We start from the raw sequence: 23,051 nt of genomic DNA, 5'->3' as shown, positions 1-23,051 counted from the left end.
TGTGGAGCCATGGTTGAGTCAAGACACCGGATGGCCCCATGCTTTAGTGATGCCTCTCTGGAGATTCTGCTCCAGGCTTCAAGGGAAAGGCATGAGATCCCTTTTCCAAGGGATGGCAAGAAGATGTCTTTCCGCCTGACCAAGCAAGCTTGGATGGAGATTGCAGAGGTCAGCAGCCATGGCGTCACACCCCGTCACTGTCCAGTGTCGGAAGAGGGTCAATGACCATATTTGTTCTGCCAAAGTGAGTCCTCCATACCTCTCTCCTCTTTGGGTCCTGGTTGTGGCTACGCTGGAGGGAGCATGATATGAGGATGGAGTGGCTACAAAGGCACCGGCAAAGGGGTGAGGCTTCACCACATCCTGGCAGATGCATGGCTGCAACTCAACAATAGGGCACCTTCTTTCCCCCATTACGTTCCCTGAGAGCGGACGTAGAGAGAAGCCATGTAGGAGATCCCAGCAGGGGACAAGAGGCTGCCACTAGCTTAACTGTTCTGTTGCTTTACCTGGGAATTCTTACTTTGTCCCTATTTCCACTTGCAGGACAAATGGGCCCATAACTTGAGGGAGACCTCAAGGACAGGCGGGGGCATCCCAGATCTCCAGCCTCTATTTATAGCTGAGGAAAAGACACTGGAGCTAATGGGGGCCCAGGGCGGTCGCTCAATAGTGAATGGTGAGCCAGGATACTCCATACTAGAGAGTGAAGATTGTGTTCATTTGAACTCCAGCACACATCTGGAGATCTACACAATCTAACACACAGATGTTCTCTCATGCAAATCGTCGTCCGCAGGAGGCTTGAGCTGAAGGGGGCCAACTGTCAACCACTGAGTAAGAGGAGAAGTCAGAGGATGCACCATCACATGATTCTCCTCCACCTTCCACTAGCACAGAGACCTTCACATCTGTGGGTATGCACTTGGCCTTAGATTCAGGGTCACAAGCTGGTGAAAGCACCACACACATGCCCGATCAGCTAACGGAGGCTGTGACAGCCAAGGCCACGGACAGTCAGAGGACTGTGGGTGGTCAGGCCCATGCTGAGCCCCAGGTTGATGACAAGTCTCTGGTGTCGGCAGCACAGAACATGCTGGAGTTTCAGAGAGAGATAAGGGAGCATCTGGCAGAGCTGCTAGAGGCCATGTGCAGCCTTCAGTGGACGATGGAGGAGTCCATCCATGCCACGAGTGCTGCCATATCTCAGGCATGTGAGTGCATGGCTTCCTCCATCAAGAGGTTGGCAACCCTCATAGAGAGCCAGATCTGACAGATGCACGCAGATCTGCACACCATCACCTTGGCCATGAACTCAAGACAGCAGCTACAAGGCGAGAAAAGGATGAGGTGCCTGGAGTCCTCTATAGGTCCTCTTCCTTCTCTGGTCAGCAGGCAGGTTCAAACGAGCCTTGAAAGGGAGGGAGACAGGCTGACCGCCACAGCTGGGGAACTCCCCTCAGGGCACTCTGAATGTGGACAGCAGCTCCTCAGCCCCTCCGCCAGTGAGCTCAGCTCCAGTAGCCGCGATGACTGAGGAGGCTCCTGCACCTCTGCAACAAACCCTCAGGTAGTTGGGGCCCTCCAGGCCTCAAGCAGCCAGAAGACAGCTGCCAAGGGGCAGCCTGATCAGCAGCCTGCCTCCAAGCCAGCGCTGCTAGTGCAAGGGTCACACCTCGTAGAAGCACTCGTAAGAGTATTAAGAAAAGCACCTAGAGATACTTGGGGATTCACAGGCATTTTCCATTTGCCATTTATATTGTTTAATAATCCTTTGTCATTAATACAGTTCACATTAATTGTTGTGAAATGCTCATTCTTTCATGCCTGAATTGTGAGCTGCTGCCTTCACACTCATTCCGCTACCATTGTAGGCACAGATTGTGTTTGCTAAACGTCTCAGATGTGCCAGAGCATGTGGTAAAGCTGGGCACTAGGTTCAGAGTCAAGATAGAAAGGAGGCGACAGACTGAATATATTGAGGTGAATCTTTATTGAGTTCACGCTGAGAGGCCATCATGATGACTGGAAGCAGGTAAGTATGAGATTCTCTCTTGCCTCCCTGGCCTGTCGATCAATGTGCCTGGCCTCAGGTACAAGGGGATCAAGATCCAGTGCTGCCTGCTTATTAGCCTCCTCATCAGTTGCGGACAGGCAATCAATCATGTCCTCTTCATGTAAGGCCTCCCCCCTCTACAGTGCTAGATTGTGCAAAGCCTCCTGGCCCTCCCTCCGTTGGAGCCGTTGCATTGCGCCACGGGGGTCCACAAAGACAGGGTGTATGGAACCCATGCCAACTGATCAGTAGCCATCCACAGTGCTGTCCTTGCAGATATGAAACTGCCTTGGCACTGTTCCCTTTGCTACTCCCCTTGGAATACACACTAATGACCCCCAGTGCCTACCCTTGCAGACAGCCCAGCACCTGGTACTATGGCTACTGGACCCTGTCACTCGAGACCAAGCCCACCCGCCATTATCACCCAAGACCAAGCCCACCCTTGCACAGTGCCAAGCACTGCAGGCTGACGATGGCCTCCACTCCCCCCTCATCCCTTTTTCAATGGTCCCAATGGCTGCCTTCCCACAGTGGCACTGAGGCCGTTGATTTGATTCCAAACCCCCCATTGAATTGCGATGAGTTCCATGCAAATGTATTACAACGAGCTGTTCACCAATTTAAATTTCAGTCCCATCGGGTCGGGGCTGTGACGCTGCCTTGGAGCTTTCCCACCACTGACAAAATCTGGAACAATGTCGGATTTCCAGGTGACATGCCTGTCGTTATTCTCCAGCCCCCGCCCCTCCCCCTACAAGCCTCCATTCCCACTCCTGCTGGCCTCACTAAATTCTGCCCATATCCTGTGAATGAATTTTTAAAAATGAAGAGCTGGAAATGAATGAGATACCTGAGAAAATAAGTTTCAGTGGCTGCCATGTGATTCTTTCTAACCACATCATGAGACTGCATCCTGCACTAAGGAGATCATGCTGCTGATGAGGCCAGTAAAAGAGTGCAGTTTTAGTGCTGTTAACAGACCCCTCTCCTGCTGCTGCCTTTTTTAGCTCAATGCGTCATCAGAAGACTATCGAATCAGCATTTTTTTCCATAAATTTCCAATGCATCTGTGATTTTTTTCCCCAACTTTCCATTAAGTTATTAATGCTATGTAAAGCTAATAAAAATTCATGGACATTCTGGCAAGCCATGAAATGTATTGTTACTTTCAGGGTTGAATGAAACATTACATAAAATTGTGCTTCAGCCATACTTTTGATTTGCATATTTCGTGTAAGGCACTTTGATACAATTATTGTTGCACCACACAAATTAGTCTTTAAAAAGATTAAAAAGACGACTGCACAGATTAATTTTTGAGCAATTGATACATTAGTATTAACATTTTTCAATGTGAGTTGCTGAAAATAGAGGTTGAAGCTTTCCGTCTTGCACTCATCAGGACAATTGCAAGAAGAACCAATGTAAGGGAAAACAACAACGTATACTGCATGAGAAGAGAGTGCTGATTGGTTGGCAAGTGAACTCTAATTGATAGAGGCGTTGCCATGCAGAATGCACCAGCTTACAGTGACTGACAGTTAGCTGCCAAGATTTGTTTATAATTTAAACCAGGCAGCTGACTTTGGTCAAGGCATTGCCCTGAGGAATGAACCAGCAAATAGCTGTCACTTATTTTGTTCAGCTGAAACAGGCGCAATGTGTGTACAAGTCCTTTCTGTCTGCAAAGAACAGGGCCCTGTGTATTAATATATGTAGCTTCCAGTACGCGCAAATGCGAGTCCTATTGATAATCTTAAACTGGTTGTCAGTGTAATTCTTAGCACGCTGTGGATTATTTAACAAATGTTGTCCAATCGTGAAATCACATCTAATGTTGGACATGTGTTTTGAGTTTTGCAAGCACGGGCTGATTGGGTACAGCCTGTACCTTGCCCGTTGTGAACAGCGGAAGGGACATGTAATACGATATATGAATTTCAATGCCAGTGTTATGCTAGGTATATAGGCCGTACGTCCCAAAGACTGGCGGATCATATTGAACAACATGTCCCTTCTGCTGTTCACAATGGGCAAAGTACAGGCCATACTCAACTAGCCCATGCTTGCAAACCTCAAAACATAGTGTCCAATATTAGATGTGTTACATATGTATATATTGTTATACTATCTGTAAAGTGTTAGGAACTAATTAGCTAGGAACTAGTTGTTATGCTTAAGTGTTCCAGTGGGGGGCCTCATTCATGGCTGCACTGGGGAGTCATGTTATATGTAGCACAAGAACCAGGGTCTACAGCACACACCATCGTCCTGAATTAAACAAGACTGACTCCAGACTTTACCAAGTTTTAAAGTGTGATTCCAACATCTTTCTTAATATAATTCTTAATAAATGGAATAGTGTAGGTCAGATGGTTTCACAGGTCGGCGCAACATCGAGGGCCGAAGGGCCTGTACTGCGCTGTAATGTTCTAATTCTAATTCTAATCTGGGAACCAGAAACAACATAAAGACGAAACAAGATGTGATTCCGTGATTGGACAACATTTGCTAAATAATTCATAGTGTGCTAAGAATTATGCTGACAACCAATTTAAGATTGTCGGTAGGGCTCGCAGTGTGGCGCATTTGCGCATACGGCTACATATATTAATACACAGGGTCCTGTGCTTTGCATATAGAAAGGACATGTACATACATTGTGCCTGTTTCAGCTGAATAAAATAAGTGACAGCTATTTGCTGGTTCATTCCTCAGGGCAATGCCTTGACCAATCAAAGTCAGCTGCCTGGTTTAAATTTCAAACAACACTTGACAGTTAACTGTCAGTCACCATAAACTGGTGCATTCTCCATGGCAACGCCTCTACTAATCAGAGTTCACTTGCCAACCAATCAGCACTCTCTTCTCATGCTGTATACATTGTTGTTTGTCCTTACATTGATTATTCTTGCGTATTGTCCTGATGAGTGCAAGCCAAAAAGCTTTGACAACATGTCTCTATTTTCAGCAATTCTCAAGTGCTGTACTACCAAATGACCATTTTTCAATGTATTTTTGATCTAAATGAATACTTTGACCCTTTTTAGTTTGGATTATTGAAGAAATGTTTTGTTTAATAATACTAGAACACACATTCCCAAAACCTTACATATTTGCCTCACAGGAATTTATGAATTAAGTCCACCAAAGGTTATTTCAAGCTGGCAACTAATCTAAACGAACAGAACTGATGATCCTGGTATCTTGTTTAAAGGATCTGATTCTATTAAATGTAAATTAGAAAGAGATCGAATTTTCAGTTCTTTGTATTGCAACCCTTCAAGTATGATGGATAAGTAAACAGAAAATACCCAGCCTGAAAACTCTGCAAACTGATTTGTTCTCCTAACGGTCCCGTTTAATCAAAGAATATTATGGAAAATTAACTTTGTTCCATCTTTGATCTTTCACTCATCTGTTCAGTCTATGGTTATGGCTAACAATAGTTTAAATAGCCAGTTTCGTTGCTAATACAGTCTTCTGATGCCTTCCTCTGTAGGACTATAGATGGGGTGAAGTACACTGGAGATGTGAAGGGAAAAGAGGCTGCTCAGCAACAGTACAAAGAAGCAGTTTCCCGAGGACAGACTGCAGGTTTGGTAAAGTAAGGGTTAAGTTACATGCATAATTGGCAAAGAACAGTAAGATATATGAAAATAATTCACTGGTCGGTGCTGTGGAAACATGGTTCGCAACCCTACCCTCACCCCAGAGAGCTTAGGAGTTACAAGCTTTGCAAGTTGAATTAATTTCATGCTTTGTTCTCAAAATTCTGCCAAAAGCACCACTATTTAATAACTCCTATCGTTTAACTTTTACTTGTTTTCTGGTGTACAAAGAGCATCCGGAAGAAAAATGGAAAAGTTTAAAGTGTCAGTAAATGTTGCACCAGCCAAAAAAGTTACTTTTGAAGTAACTTATGAAGAATTATTAAAACGCAAATTGGGAAAATATGAGATGATCCTCAGAGTAAAACCTATGCAGCTTGTCAACCATTTCCAGGTACATCTATCAAATGGTTATTTAATATTTATTTAACTATAACTTGACATACACATGATAAAATTATAATTAAATTCGTTAATATTTTTGTTAAATAATTTTTTTAGATTGATGCCCATATTTTTGAACCAAAGGGCATTGCCTTCCTCAATGTTCATGGAACGTTTTTAACAAATGACCTGGATCAAGCTGTGGTGAAGAATAGAACTGATACAAAGGTGTGTAATTCTAAACATGATGGAGCTATCTTTAACATTTCCTTTATCAGAATTTCAGAATGGAATAACTGAAATCTAAAATCAAACTCAATTTAGGCTCATATTTCCTTCAAACCAACCCTGGACCAACAGCGCAAATGTCCTGATTGTAGTGAAACACTGTTGGACGGAGACTTCATCATACAATATGATGTCAATAGAGACCTATCTAGTGGTGACATACAGGTGACTAGATGACAATTTGAAATCATTTCTACTTCTTCACGCTGTGTAACATTTCACCAATTGCCTCATATGTGTTATTTCAGATTGTGAATGGCTACTTTGTCCACCATTTCGCACCTGCAAATCTGCCAAGAGTGCCTAAGAATGTCATCTTTGTGATAGATCGCAGCTTTTCTATGCGAGGCCTCAAATTCAAACAGGTATTACAATTCGCCTAATTCGTCGAGTGATGAATAAAAAATGTTACGTGTTTCATTGATTGTAAAGTTTTTACTGAAAAACATTTGGTGAACCCTCCCTATTTATTCGGAAGATACTTCAATGTCTTCAACAGTGCTGTTTGTGTCAAAACACCCTATTGCAACAAATGTGCATTTTCACAGCAAATTTACTGTTGCAGCGATGTTAAAATTGAAGGCCTGGATTTCGCAGTCAGTGGCACAGCCATGGCGCTCGCCATTGACTTTGAATCATTCTAAAGAACCTGCCTACTGCAATTTCCACAGCAAGAATTTGAGATTGACGGAGGGTCGATCCCCTCTTCTCACCGGCCTCAGTGAGGCCCAGCAGTGCTGTGTAGTGTGGGTTAAAACAACAGGTAGTTGTGGGCATGGCTTCCAGTCACTGCAACACAAAATCTATATAAACCAGGTTGCTGCATTAAAAATGGCATTGGAACAAACGATTAAATCAGATTTATTTGATATGAATCAGTTTACAAAACTAAAAATTCGCCTTTTTAAAGTGTGTGATAATTTTGATTGAAATCATTTTTAAACATATTTCGAGGAAGTCAGGTAAATCATTAAAAAAAAAGTGATAGACATTGAAACATTAAAAAAGTCTGATAAATCATGCTAAAAAGACATAGATTTGACTTTTTAAACAAGATTTATCAGACTAATGTGAATGACATTTTAACAAGTTTTCAAATTGATCTTTTAACAGGATTTATCAGATTTGTTTAAAAAGTCATTTACATTAAAACAATGAAAGTCTGATAAATCTTGTTAAAACATTTAAAAAGTCAGATTAACGGTCTAAAGGAATCATTTATTTGAATCCATTGTAACATTTAAAAGATGCCTTCGGTGTGGGCCTTCTTGTTAAGTATTCGCGAAATGAGAGGAGGCCCCAACGCCTGGAACTTTTCTATGTGAACAATTTGCTATCACTGTCCAACTTCTCACTTGCTCCATACTTACTGTTTAAATCTGCAGTTTAACGATTGAAGATGTAATATAAGGATGTAAAGGGTTAATACCAAAGACAGTGAGAGACCCCTCCCACTGTACAAACGATAATGTAACAGTCACATGAGATAGACTTGAGAAGAAGAAGATATAGCAGTACGAAGGATGCCAGCTTAGGTGGCTTGTGGAGAGTGTATATAGTAATTGTAAATAATAGAGTTGTTAGTTAACCTTTACCGGAGGCTAAGACTTTCTCTAGCATGGCCTACAATGCTACTAATACAGACTTAACAAACTCAACATGGTGGAAATGGTAAAACAATGGTAAACGGCGGCAAAAGTGACCAGGGGAATTTGGAGATCTCCTTACCTTTGGAAAAAAGACCAGGTGAACAACAGAGAAATGTAAAGATAAGTATTGGCTTGGTAGAGTAAGAAAACTGCTTACCTGCAACAGAGGCTGTGAAGAGCTCTGCAGCTTTGGTGAGACAGAGCACAGAAATACAGGCTACACCACCGAACAGAAGAGTGGTGGCCTGAAAGTAGAATCCAGCGATCGGGTGTGTCACAATATTGACAGTCGGGACTCGATTTAAAAGCCTTTGAAAAGCTTGCAGTACTTTTCTAACAGCATCGTGCTCAGAAAGTAAAAAAAGGCAGGGGAAAATCCAATCCTTCACACGACTGAACTCAAGGACAAAGAGCGAGAAACCCCCAAAAAACATGGAACTCCTGAGAAGTGTGGGAAACCCCCGCAAACAGCAGGAACACCCCCATTAAGGCAAGCAAGCCTGATAAAAACCAAACTACATTTCTTAAAGAAAGGGGAAAACCCCAGAAAAGCCTATTAAAACAGCAGGGAACTCTTGAAAACAGCTGGGGACCTCTAGTAAAGTAACCACACCTGGAAAAAACAAGCAGAATTTCCTGAAGAGAGGGGAACATCCTATAAAGTCTATTAAGAAAGCAATATGGATCCAAAATTGGGAATACCTGAGAGTTTCCAGAATCAAGAGAGACCCAATCAGATTCAAAATTGGCTATCATGGAGAAAAAAGTTCTTAAAGTTTAGAATCACTTTGCATCTCCATACAAAATCAGAAGTGGAACAAATGGACACCCTCCTATATCTAGTAGGGGTGATTGTGGATGATGTTATTGTCCGACAAGGAATCATCGACACTACCATAAATTCGAAGAGGTATTCCAAGCCTTTGATAAGTATTTTAATTTCTGTACCAATAAAATCTTGGAAAGAGCCAAATTTAATAAGCGGGCACAGATGATTGGTGAATCTCTAGATTCTTATATTAATGACCTGTATAGGTTGGCAGAAGGTTGAGAATACAGCAAATTAAAGGCAGAACTAATCAGAATTAATCAGAGACAGGTTAGTCATCAGCATAGCAGATGAATCCTTGTCAGACCTGTTGCAATCCAAGGAAGACCTTGCACTGGAAAAGGCCATTCAAATTGGAAGACAGGCTGAAGTTCGCAAACAGAATAGGGACATCCTATGAGCTGAAGACAAGCCATGGATGACAAGGAGTCCAATGCCTGTCAAAACCAGGGAAATGCTGAGGAACAGAAAAAACATACAGGTAAGAAGGTGCATGACATAGGAAAACCTTACCAACATTGTGGAGCCAAGAAGATCCGCAGACGAGAGCACTGCCCAGCAAGTAAAGCTGTGTGTTTTAATTGTGGAAAAACTGGACACTATGGGAAGATGTGCCACAGCAAAATTCTTTGCTCACAGGTACAAAGCACAGGACCTTCACACAAACAGCAGTGAATCAAATACAGCAATACCCACAAGAGAAAGAACCAGGAGAGTTCTTGGGAGAAATCAGTACTCCAGACCAAGATTTCTGGACAGCAGACATCTACATGCATGGACACCTCACGAATTTTAAGCTTGAAATGGAGGCTAGCATCAAAGTATTGTCTGATCAAGAGCCTTGTGTGAAGAGACATTACCTGCACCCGACAGATATACAGTTGCATGGTCCAGGCGGGACACAACAGCGAGTAAAAGACAAACTCCAAGCAACCTTCAGCATAGAGGCAGACACTGGTAGAGACCTTATACAATCAAGAATTTTCTTTACTGAGCAGGAATGCATGCTTGGAGCTGCAGTTGATTGAAAAAGCAGCCAAAGTCAAACAAACAAAGGTAAACAATTCCTTCCAATTAAAGCCTGGCTACTCGACCCGAACCCGACTAAACCCAACTACATATGTCGGGCTCAGGTCAGTTTTCCGAGCCCAGCATTTGGGTTTGGGTAGGGTCGGGCTGGACAGTGCTGCTGCCTGGACTCTGTACAGAGTTCTGAAGGCACGCGAAGGCCAAACAGCGGCCATAAGATCAACGTGGGATGGCCGCTGCCAGCAGGTAAGTTTATTTGCATCTCATTTAGTGTAATTTGCATATGTATATGAAGGATCCACTGCCAGGGGGCAGGGGTGCTGCATCGAGCTCCCCCTGCCGCTAGCAATATGCAGCAGGCCCTTCTGAACTTCGCAGGTCGATGTGGGCCTCTCCGCGCATAATTTTACTGGCCCCCATTCCGCAACCTGCGGCATCAAGGGGCCAGTAAATGTCAGCCCTATGTTTTACCCAGTTTGCCGTGAAGATGGGCTTTCAGCATTGTACGAGCTTACCGAGGTACCCACAGTCCAATGGTGAGGCAGAACGAGATGGGAGAATCATAAAACCGTCACTCAAGAAAAGTGAAGATCTTCTTATCTCACTCCTAGGGCTGGATTTTAAGAGCCTGCCGCCAATGTTGGTGGCAGCTGAAAAAATGGCGGCCTGCACGTGCAGGCAGCACGCCAAAGAGCCGCTGCGATCGCCCGTGCGGCTGCTCATTTAAATAGCTGGGGTGGCCCGCTCCCCCAAATCACATGGAGGTGGGGGGGGGTGGGCTGTCTGCTCTTGGCAATGGCGTCAGCTGCCTGTGCGCAGGCACTGGCACCATTTTTAAAGGGCAGCCAGCCCTGCTGATCAATTTGAATTTTTAAAGCAGCATCCCCCCAAAATTTGTACAATAAATTTCTAAAGCCCCTTTCTCACCCCCAATAACAACTACATTAACTATTAGCCCTTTCCCCCAGCCAAAACACTTACCTTTCAAATCTGACCTTGCCCCTCCCAGACTGCATAAAGTTTAAAGTTCACCCAGACCCCATTCCCACCCCCCCCACCCCCGCACTGAAACATGAACTTCTGCCCCCTCCCATCAGTGTCACATGGCTTTCCCTGGCCGGGGAATTGAAGGCTTGGGAGTGCTGGCCACCACACCAAAGATCGCGGTGGGCCCAGAAGATTTAAGGTAAGTTGATTTAAATTTATGCAAGTCAGTAATTCAAATATTTAAATCCAGGTCCCATTGCCCAGTGGTGGGGGAGCTGCCAGAAAGCCTTGCTGCCGCTAGGAGGATTGGGTCCGGTCCTCCCGGTGTCAGCCTCGGTGGCAGGCCTCTGCTGGAACAATCATTCCCCCGCCACCGCCACAGATCCCGATGTTGTGGGCTTGGTAAAATCCAGCCCCTAGTTTATCGTTCAACACCCCTGCTGTGTGGATTATCACCAGCGGAAATAGTAATGGGTAGGAAGTTAAGAACACAGCTTCCAGAATTGCCTCAACAATGAATGCCTGGATGGAAGACTCAAGACTACAAGAAAGTTCGAGAAAGAGAAAACTCCTACAGAAGGAAATAACCCCGGAATTACAATAGGAGATTTCGAGCGAGAAGCTTACCCAAATTAAATGGTCAGAAAGTCTAGATACGTAACCTGGAACGAGAAGATACAGTAATCCATAAACATGAACATTATCAGCGATCGTATAGGGAACATACAAAGGAATTGGAGGAATATCATTCCTATTCTGCAAATGCAACAGCCAGTAATCCATCTGCAGGATCTAGATGAAGATGAACAAACCCAAACCGAACGAAATATTGCAACCCATAGAAACAAAAAACCAAGTCAGCAACCCAGACTTCCGACCAAGACTATTGATTGTCCCAGACAGATTACGCCCAGATTGGAGAGAATTGTCAAACCTCCAATGAGACAGAATCAGTAAAGTCAGAGACTTGAGAGGTAGAGAGAATAGTAGAGAAATCATACATATATGTTAGGAAAAATGTTGAATAAAGACTTGGGGGTGGGGGGGAGATATAATATAAGGATGTAAAGGGTTAATACTGAAAACAGAGAGAGAGACCCCTCCCATTGAATGAGCAATGACGTAACAGTCACATGAGATAGGCTTGAGAAGAAGGTATAACAGCATGAAGGATGCTAACTTAGGTGGCTTGCGGAGAGTATATATAGTAATTGTAAATAATAGAGTTGTTTGTTAACCTTTAGTGAAGACTTTCTTTAGAACACCCTACAACGCTACTAATACAGACCCAACAAACTCAACAGCAGTGAGGCCTCAGGAGTAGGGTAGATTGGCTCACCACAACTTTCAGATTTATGCACTACAGCATGCATACCTCGCGAAGTTGCCGGGCCTCTCTAACCTTCAAGAACTGCAAACACTGAACGCATCATCACTATTGGCATGGCAAAATCCGGGCCAAAGTTTAAATTGAGCATATAAATTTCTGATGCCCGATCACGGAGCTAGGAATAGCAGTTGCTGGTCGTCAGTAGTGTGGCTTTCAAATTCTCCTTTCCTTATCCCTTGGCCTCTTTGCAACTGAACATAAAAGTGGAGAGAAGAACATCTTTTGCCTGAGGCAATAATATCAATATTACTTTCTCATTTACAGACAAAGCTAGCTCTTCTTAGAATCTTAGGAGACATGAACGTAAAGGATCATTTTACAATAATCAGTTTTGATTCCACCATTGAAAAGTGGAGGGACTCATTAGTTCAGGCAACTCCAGAAAATATACTGCAAGCAAAAAGATACATCATCTATTTACGGCTGGGAGCAGGTAAGAATATACTTAATGAACAGCAAAAAGCAAGTAAAGATGCAACTAAGAACAAGTAGACATGCACATCCACTTCGACAAGTAAAATTAGTTCCTAATTATTGCTGTCATAAATTTCAAATGTATGTACCTTCCAATGTAATATTTTTCGAAAGATTAAAAGACCTTCTGATAAACACATGCTAAGTTTTAGTAAATAATCCGCAGAGACCTACGATGAAAAGGCTGAGAGAATCAGGCTGCAAACAGTCCCATCATAATACTGTCAGTATTAAAACAGGTTAAATGCTTTGATATGGCTGGTCCAGTCGAGCTTCTTGTTGATGCTGACCCTAAGAATGTTGATCATGGGAACGTATTGATAACGGTGACTTTGAATCTCGGGGGGGGGTGTTGTTGGGCCTTTTCTTATTGGAGATGGTCATTACCTGGTGCTTATGTGGTGTGAATGTTACCAATCACATGTCAATCCAAGCCTGAACATTGTCCTCCTGTAGGCTAACAGAAACCATTTCATTATCAGAGGAAATGTGGATGGAGCTGAATAAGGAATCACCAGTGAACTGTCCACTCCTAAATTTACGACATAGTAGTTTGTAATTTACATTCCAATGATGACTTCTAATGTGAAGTTATATAAATCTCTTTCTGTCTGTCCTTACTTTTGATTTTTTGCTGTCTTCCTCCCTTGTTGTCTGTATGCACTATATACATTCACTGGTCACATTATCAAGTATCTGCTAAGACTTATCTCCAGCCAGCTGGTGAGAGAGTAGCGCATGTTGATTCAGCCTCTAATATTATCTAGCTTTCTGTGAAGGAACACTTAAACATCATTCCTTAACTTTCTTGGATGTGACAACTGAGATCAGGATCTTATCATGTGGGCAATAGCGATGAATCCCCAATCCTATTACTCAATTCATTTGGTTCCAGAGTGTTATAAATCGGACAATCAAAAACAGAAGTAGAAGAAAATGGCCAATTGGTCATCCTGAACAAATATCACTCTTGTTCAGTTCCTGTGCATATAGGAGGGTTGGCAGGGCTTTGGGCGGGTGGGGTTCTTTCTCAAAGCTTTCTTTTTATGGAATTTATTTAAGTTTTCTGTCTGTAAATTATTCCTCATTTTCGGTCTGCTTCCCTTGATGCCTCTGCAGCCAAGGAGCTGGGCAGTCAACCAACTCCCAGCTTGCCACCAATTCCACTGAGAACTGCTCAGGTGTAACTCTTCCCTCTGATGGAGACATCAAAGTCTCAACATCCCCGCGATAATCAGCATGGAGAAATCAGGTAGCTCTGACGTGACTGAAAAGAATCTTTTATATCAGCGTAACTTTCTCAATAGCACCTTAGCCTCAGTGTCAGAAAGTTGTACGTTCAAGTCAAAGTAAAGAATTGAACACATGATCTACGCTGGAGATTGAGCATTGTTGGAGGTGCTATATTTTAAACTGAGACACTCTCTGACTGCTTGGGTGAATGAAAAAGACCTCATGGCACTATTCAAAGAAGAGCAGGGAGTTGTACAGGTGTCCAGACAAAGACACTTCCCTCAAACAACACCAAGAATAAATTATTCGACCATTCATTCATTTGCTATTTGCCACATCGTCTTGTGTGCAAATTGGCAGCTACATTTACCAGCATAACAAAAATAACTACACTGCAAAAGAAATCCATTGTCTGTAAAGTGCTTTTGGGCATGTTATGGTGTTATATAAATGCAAGTTCTTTCTTCATCATAACTCAAGTTCTATGTAGCTAAACCATAAAAATAATCTGCCAAAAAATGATACCATAGGGCCTGAATTTCTACAGACTAATTGTGGATGGGGGCAGGGAGGTGAAGGGGAACACAGCCAATTTTATTATATTAGTACCACATTTAAACTGATGAATATAATTGAAAACAATTTACAAAAAAATGAGTTGTTACTGTGAGAGGGATGACTCAGTGCTCTAGGCTGATTTTACTCAGCATGTTAAATGATAAAAACATGAATAATTGAAAATGACATTGTGCTTGGGTCAATGTTATACATTTTAATGTTATGTTGCCTCAATCAGATATAATGTTAACAACTGCAGGGCAGTTTTGTGCTGGAATCAGAATTCTTTCAACCTTCTCAAAGGCAATTAGGGATGGGCAATAAATGATAGCCCACACTCTGTGAATGAATGATTAAATAAACAAATTCTAATGAGATCAGTTCTCTCTTTTTATGTGCAGTTACTGTACCCATAAGTTATCAAATATTTATTATAGTTAAATTATAAAAATGGTAAGCCAACATGCATTATTGCTCTGTCACACTTGAAGGGCTGAATTTTATCCGGGCACCGCGCTCCGCGGCAGCACCCTTTGAACTCAGCGGGATGCCCGCGTTCAGCAGCCACCAAAGAGCCCCCGCGATATTTCGCACGGGGCTCATTTAAATAGTGGGGGTGGAGCACCCGCCCCCGATGATATCTAGGGGTGGCCTCCGCGTCCCTGGCAACGGCATCCGGTGCCACTGCGCAGGTGCCGGCGCCATTTTAAAGGGTTTTGTGCCCTTAGAATTACATTAAATTTTTAAACGAGCAGCAGTATCAAATTTTTATTAAACAATACGAAATATGTGGATGGTCCTTCCCCGACCCCCCAATGGTTATTTCAATGCCTGAAATGACCAACACATTCCTTTTTCCCAACCCGAACTTTACCCCCTAAACTTAGAACATTTGGCTTATAACCCCTTCCCAACATCCCCACATCCAATAAAAATTGATTTCCCCACTCCTCCACCCCTCCTGCCCTGAAATTTCTATTACTCCCCCCTCCCCATCAGGTTCTCGCTTCAGAACTCTTGAGTTCCGAAGGTGCACGAAGGCCGACCGGAGGCCATAAAATCAGCATGGGACAGCAGGTAAGTTAATTTGAATGTAATTAATGTCAATTTAAATATGCAGATGAAGGGCCCACCACCAGGCGGCGGGGGGTGGGGGGGCCTGCACTGAGGACCTCCTGCCGCCAGTAATATGCAGTGGGCCCTTCTCGACGTCGTGGGTCAAGGCGGGCCTCTCCCCACAACCCCGACCGGCAGCGTCGAGGGGCCGGTAAAATTCAGCCCGAAGTGTCAAGACTAAAATTTCTGTGACACAAAGTATATCAAACAAAGGCAGTTAATTGGGTCAGGAACAAGTATCTATAATGTGTGAGTGATCTTGTCAGGAAAAAAGAAAAAGTAAGCCAGGGTGATGACCTGGTGTTCAAACAGCAATTAAATGCTGACTTCACCCAGTGCTTATTTAAGAACAATTTGGCTTTTTGGCCTTGAAGTGATACAAATCACCTCAGAACCAGAATAATATATTCTGCATTAAATGTCTGACATGGTCCTTATAGAACGGCATATAATCTGACTTAACATGACTGATACCATGGAGGACCACCAGAATAAGTATTTTTAAAGAGATTGATATTGATTCCTCGCATCTCAGAGATTGTACTTTGTCACACACGCTGGTCACTGTGTCACACATAACGTTTTAGAATACTTTCATGGGATGTGGACGTCACTGGCAAGGCCAGCATTTTTTGCCCATCCCTAAATGCCCTTGACAACTGAGTGGCTTGCTAGGCCATTTCAGAGGGCAGTTAAAAGTCAACCACATTGCTGTGGGTCTGGAGTCACATGTAGGTCAGACCAGGTAAAGATGGCAGATTTCCCTCCCTAAAGGGCATTAGTGAACCAGATGGTGCAATCGATGATAGTAATGGTGCCATGAAACTGAGACTAGGGCCAGAATTTTACACCAACCCCACCCCCCACCCCCCCACACCCTCAGGAGCAGGCTGGGAGGCGACGGGAGGGGGGGGAAATGGCATAAATCGAGTAGGAAGCGGGTGCGCCGTTCCCCTCGCCTATCTACCCCCACTGCTATTTTGCCAGTGGCAGGGGAGGTGGCAAACGACCCGCCCACTGCAGGCCAATTGAGGCCGTTAACTGCCACTTAATTGCCAATTAAGGGCCCCCTCCCACTGCCGCTGGTATCTTACCAGTGGCGGGGAAGGGCACTTCAGCACCTGAAGAGGCTGTCCAGTAATACCTGGTGGCCTCCTTGTGGGCTTGGTGGGGCCTCCTGATTGAGCCACAGAGAGCCTCCCCCAGCAGCACAGGCTGCCTCTGCTAAAATTACACCTTGCCCTACACTCTGACACCCACTCCCCACACTGGGGCCGAGCCAGTTGTCCTCAGCGAGGCCCGAACCTTGCTTACATTTTTGAAGGGCGACATCCATTGTCGTCTTCTTGCTGGATGCAGTCCCAACAGTAGCCACTGCTTCTGGCGGCGCTGTTGGATGTGAAGAGCTGCCGGCTCTCTGATTGGCTTGCAGCTCTTGGAGGAAGGACTTCCTGCCTCAAAGCGGCAGAAGTCCTGACTGAGACCAGTTACGGGGCTGGGCCACACAAAATTGCAGCTCTCTGCCGACTTTTTAACCGAAAGACAGGGCCACCACTTCAATGTAAAATTCTGGCCTAGCTTTCAATTCCAAATTTTTTTAATTTATTGAATGTAAATTCCACCACCTACAGTGGTGGGATTTGAACCCATGTCCCCAGGGTATTAGCCTAAGCCTCTGGATTGCCAGTTCAGTGACATTACCACTACATCACCATCACCCCTAATAAAGGGGAGGAAATTACAAAACCAATTTTAGGCAGCATCACAGAGGAGAATTTCCCATTTGTATTTTCCATATATAAGTGTGAAGATAAACATTGCTGAATGTGAGCGTACAACACAAGCTTATTTTTTTCCTTTCATTCCAGAAACGAACATAAATGATTCTCTGCTACTAGCTGTAAGTCTTCTGGACACAGCTCACAAACTAATGCAACTGCCTCAGAGAAGTGCCTCCATGATAATTCTCTTAACTGATGGTGATCCAAATGTGGGTTAGTTAAAAAAAAATCTTCTTATTTGATATAAAACTATTGGAATAATCAGAATTTTCAAATATTGTATAACACTAACACCTATGACATACATTTTTTAAAAGGTATTTGAAAATATCTTTCGGCCATAAATTTTGAATTTATCTGAAAGGACTTGAAAATATTTTTATTTTGGGAGAGGTTAATGTGAACCAGTACTTGCTTAATTACAATCATCAGAATTATATCATTACTGATTTGATCATAATCACATTCAATTCTCGATATAGGTTCACACCTGATGATATGACGACTAATCTTGGACATTGTGTACTCCCCCAAAGATAGTGAAGGGAACTTGGAAGATGATTTATACTAACCCACTGTAATACTCCCTTGCATTTGGTTAGACGGTGGTGTTGATAAACGAAAGTCATCTAACCTTTCTCCCTCCATGGAATTTTGAATAGCTTATGAAGGCCTAAAGAAAGAAAGAAAAAGAAAACTAATTAAATGAGTGATTAAGAGAAACACAAAGAAGTTGCAAAATAGCATAACATTTATTCACTTCTATCACAGGAGAAAAAGACCCAGCAAAAATCCAGATCAATGTTAAAAATGCCATACAGGAAAGGTACAGCTTATACTGCCTTGGTTTTGGTTTTGACGTTGATTACAGTTTCCTGGAAAAAATGGCACTGGATAATGGCGGTGTGGCTCGACGTATTTATGATGACTCTTATTCAGCCTTGCAGCTCCAGGTAAGCAGGAGATTCATTAAATAATAATTAATAATGATTCATTTTCGATTAGAATCAGAGTCGAGCACAGTCCCCTCATTCATGGTGGACAGGAAAAGGCAGTGTCTTTTGTGTAGTTTGTCTTTGCTATACGAGAAAGGAATGTTATGTGAATAGAAGGAGGAGAGGTAAAGTGGAATAAATGTTTGTCAGAAGTGAAATGTCAGGGAGAATTGATAAAATTTTGCCCTTGTAAGCATTTACATAGGTAAACAGACTGACACAAAAATAAAGGGAAGCTTTTACCTCAGCATACTGATAACCTTGTTTACTTGTTTTTATCATGGAGTGGCTTCATTTAATTCATTTTCAATTTATTGCTGAAAGAGGATAGGATTGGGTTAGGCTGTGTTGTGCCGAAGGGGTGAATAGTCAAGGTTCATACGTGAATAATGTAAGGTATCAGAAGGCAAGAAGTCCCATGATCTCGATTATCCACTTAATAGCTTCAGAAAAGGAGAAATTAGTGAGGAAAAAAATAAAATAAGCCTAAGATACAATCTATGAGCCCTAGTCCATTGTTTTAACCTCCAATTGGCTAAGGTCTCCATTTAGTCCAAAAATAGTAGAATTTGATTATAACGTACCATATGTACATTTGCATGTGGCTTTCTTTGCAGTTAAAAGACTAGGGCCATCCTGTCCATGGACCATATCCTTCCTCAGGTTATTTGTCCCCACAGAAAAATTTCTCCAAAGATAGTGGACCCCGCTGATGCATCATACAGTGCATAACTGTCAGCAGTTGCTTCACTCCTCCAGCATCGTGATAATTAAATACCAACTTTCCCTCTTGAGCCCAGGCTCCATCTGATAATTCAAAACTGCAGGCATCTGAGGAGGAGGAGAGATGGACAGCAGATGGACTGATGCTAGGAGGAAGAATTTTTGACTATCGTTATGACTGAGGTGGGAGGAGTGCACTGTCTTTTCCAGCTCCACTTCTCCACAGGTCACAACATATATTTTTAAATGTTTACCCAGTTATCGATACAGTCAATCATCGGCTCTGCTCTTTATCCCAGAATAAAATACACCAACCAGGTTTCTTTAATAAACAACAAAATGATCAGTTTTTATAAAAACAAGACTTACCCAATAATGAAGCAAAGCATTAACACACGGATTGGAATGTGAAAGTTCCCTTTGTAAATCACCAAACTGTTCATACTGCTAACCTGTTTGTCGTCTTGAGGTTTCTTGGTCGTCATTTAGCAAACCCACGTTTTTGTCACCAGAAAATTGAGATTGGGTTCACTGAACCCAAGTCCAAATCAAATACATCACATCTGACTCTTCAATCCATTCAGCACCCTCACTCTTGTCCATCAACTGACTCTTTATCTTGCTACATTTCCTCCTCGCCAAAAGATGGCATATGTTACAAGTCTCCTATTGAATGCCTTCTGAAATCGATGTATAGTGCCTTACCTTTTTCCAATTGATCACTTTTTTTCAAAAAGTATTAACTTTGTCAAACCTGGATGGGCATCAGCTTATAGAAGTAGAAAAGAGGAATAAGGTGCATAAAGGAGTGAGTATTGGGTAGTACTAGAGAAAGATAGAAGCAGACTAAGAAGGACTATGAGAAATGCAAACCGGTTTAGAATGCATGTATGCAAACGCACAATGCTTGGTGAATAAGGTTGGTGAGCTACAAGTGCACATAACCATGTGAGAGTATGATGTGGCAGTATTGGAAACCTGGCTTAAAAATGATTAGGTCTGGGTGCTAATATTCAAAGATACAAAGTGTTCAGAGAAGGGAAAGGAAAAAAGGGAAATGGGGTAGATGTACTAATTAGGGAAGACATTGTAATGTTGGAAAGGGAGGATGTCCTTGAGGGGGCAAAGACTGAATCCATTTGGTTGGAATTGAGAAGCAAAACTCTACTGGATGTATTCTACAGGCCTCCAAATAGGGAGAGAGAGGAGTAAATCTGCTTGGAAATCAGATGTGCAAGACCTATGGAGTGGTGATATTAGGGAACTTTAATTATCCAAATATCAATTGGGATAATGTTAGGAAAGGAATAGAGGGATATTGGCCCTGGAAGTGCAGAAGGTGTTAGTTTAGGCAGGCATCAAGATCGGCGCAGGCTTGGAGGGCCGAATGGCCTGTTCCTGTGCTGTACTGTTCTTTGTTCTTTGTTCTAAATCCCCCCCCCCCCGCCCCATACACACTGAATAAATAAAGAAATTCTCTCTGCAGAGCTCTGTTACAAAAAAAGGCAAAAAAAAAAACTTTGGCCAAGTACTTGCTAATTCTTGAAGAAAAAAAGAAGCTATGGAAGGACGTTAGTTTTCCCTTTTGGTCTGGCATCCAGGTATATGGAGACAGGTCACTGGAATCTTTTCTGAGGCAGTTCTTTTCAGGTGGTGTCGAGGATTTATCTAGCATGTCTTCCAGGAGTGTCTCTGGAGAAATACTGCTTCAGTTTCTCTATTTCTTACACTTGATTCTCAGGGCTTCTGAAAGAGATGGAAGGATGAGCTCGTGGTGGCTGCTGTCTGGTCGGCATTTCTCCCACTGCTTTCAGCAACAGTTCACACCCCAACTGAACCAAAACACTATCTTAGAAGCGAAACCCCAAACTGCAGGTCTAACCTCCTAACCCTCGTAAATCATGACATGTCACTTCTTTGTAAAGATCTTCCCCAGGTCACCAAGGTTTCTGTTGTTTATTGAGCTTAAGGCATGTGACTTCTAGTAAAAGATTGTTTTCAAACAAGACCTCTCAGTGACCCTTGTTAAAAAGCATGTCCATGGAGTCTTTTCAACAAAAACAAAGTTCAGCATCTTTGAAATCTTCAACCTTCCAAAAATGAATGCATTTCCACAATTTAAATATGAATCCTCAAAAAATATTTAACAACAAACAGAAGGACTTTCATAACACATCATAATGATGAAGGCGTGAAGCAACATCTGATGGGAATTCTATATATTTGCAGCTGCCAGCTGAATATGAAGAGGAAAATTTTGATAAATAGAACCTCTGGAATTTTCACCCTTGTGCTATATGAAGATGATAGATTTTTAAGTGAAAATCTGAGGATGGGGTGGCCATTTTATATTTTAGGGGACCTTTCATAGATTGTGTTCTGCTAGGTTTAATTCTTCGCACAATTAATATTCTGTAGAACTGCTTATTTTATGTAAAGAAATTTTTGTGGGGTGGGAGATGCACAACATAACAGGAAATTTAAAATCACTTTACATATCCCACCCACTATACCCGTTTCAAGGTTCAAGTGTGGCAAAATCATTATTTGATATTGGAGTTCCCTGGCCTGACTGCAGATACACAGCTACACAGCAAAATATTTTCTCACTATTTAATAATTCTTAAGGATGCAAAGTGAAAAAAAATCTCAATGCGATAGAGGCCGCAGTCCCAAACTACTGTCATGTTTCACTAACATATAACAACCAATTTGAAACATATGAAATTTTCATCTTGCACTGCACATCAGGAATGGCTGTGCAGTAGCAGACACGTTTGCACATAACAGGGAGTACTAACATAGGCTGAGACTATACAGAGGAAGATTCCAAAGATCAGGTGCAGAGGATATTCCTCTGTAAACCTCGGGGCACGCCATATTTTAGCCCACTCTGGAAAGGCAAGGGATTCCAAGGAAGCATTGTGAGGAGAAAAAAAGTTCAGGGATATGGTGAAAGAGCAAGGAAATGAAACTCACTGGATTGCTCTTCAAAAGATCCAGTGCAGACTTGATGACCGAATGGCCTCCTTCTGTGCTGTACTATTCTATGATTCTATGATTCGGCCGTGCTGTACCTAATCTGAGGATCAGTGATCTATCACTAGCTGAAAGTTAGATAATTGTTTTACCTTTTGTATTAACTTTATCTTGTGTATATATGGACAGAGAATTCATAAAAAGTAAGCTTTACAATTTTCTTGTTTGTATGTTAATGTTTCATATAATTAGCTTTTAATGAAATGGCTTTAAAAAAATCACTTAAACCTTTGGTTTCTATAAATGTCTGTACTTACTTGTTTTCCTATAGGGTTTTTATAATGAAGTGGCAAATCCCTTGCTTTTGGATGTTGAGCTGCAATATCAGGAGAATGCCATTTCAGAGCTAACAGAGGCCAATTTTAGACAGTATTACGATGGATCTGAAATTGTGGTAGCTGGCAAGATATCAGACAACAGTCTGGATGTATTCACAGTAGAAATTACAGCTCAAACTGTAAGTACCCTAACTCCTCATCCATGTTATTTAACTCTTTGCAGCTTAGCATTTGCATTGGAAAAATTGGCTTTAAAGCAAAACAGAACTAAATTGCCACTGAATTTTAGTCCCACTTCTAAAATAATCATTTATACTTTGAGCAGCATCATAAGTAAAAATAAAACCACAGCAAGACCACATGACAACTTATCACTCTCAGAAATATCTCAAAGCTTCATTTGGTGTTAATTACTTTCTTTGGAATGCAGTGACTGCTGTTTTGTGGTAAATTCGGCAGCAATTTTAGTTCCAAGATTTGACAAGCAGAAGTGTGAGTAATTAATCATTATTTTGTGGTTTTGGTTGAAAGAAGGCAAGTCAGTACAGTTCTCATGTCCTCTTTAAACAGTGCCATGGGATCTTTAATAACAATGAACTTCCATCTATATAGTATCTTTAACATAGAA

At 42.3% G+C, this 23,051-nt stretch overlaps 1 protein-coding gene across 4 annotated transcripts in view; it reads left to right on the top strand.

Moving 5' to 3' along the window:
* The window catches only part of LOC137380176 (inter-alpha-trypsin inhibitor heavy chain H3-like), a 79,264-nt gene that overhangs the window by 13,317 nt on the left and 42,896 nt on the right, over positions 1-23,051 (top strand). For all 4 annotated transcript variants that reach the window (XM_068051938.1, XM_068051936.1, XM_068051937.1 and 1 more), the window contains exons 5-13: positions 5,562-5,666; positions 5,902-6,064; positions 6,172-6,282; positions 6,379-6,507; positions 6,591-6,707; positions 12,491-12,659; positions 17,476-17,601; positions 18,160-18,341; positions 22,417-22,602. In XM_068051938.1, coding sequence (XP_067908039.1) covers positions 5,562-5,666; positions 5,902-6,064; positions 6,172-6,282; positions 6,379-6,507; positions 6,591-6,707; positions 12,491-12,659; positions 17,476-17,601; positions 18,160-18,341; positions 22,417-22,602 — 1,288 coding nt within the window. The remainder of the gene's footprint in view (positions 1-5,561; positions 5,667-5,901; positions 6,065-6,171; positions 6,283-6,378; positions 6,508-6,590; positions 6,708-12,490; positions 12,660-17,475; positions 17,602-18,159; positions 18,342-22,416; positions 22,603-23,051) is intronic.

The sequence above is a fragment of the Heterodontus francisci genome, chromosome 19 (assembly GCF_036365525.1).
Source record: "Heterodontus francisci isolate sHetFra1 chromosome 19, sHetFra1.hap1, whole genome shotgun sequence".
NCBI classification, from domain to species: Eukaryota; Metazoa; Chordata; class Chondrichthyes; order Heterodontiformes; family Heterodontidae; genus Heterodontus; species Heterodontus francisci.
This window is presented reverse-complemented; position numbering and strand designations above follow the sequence as displayed.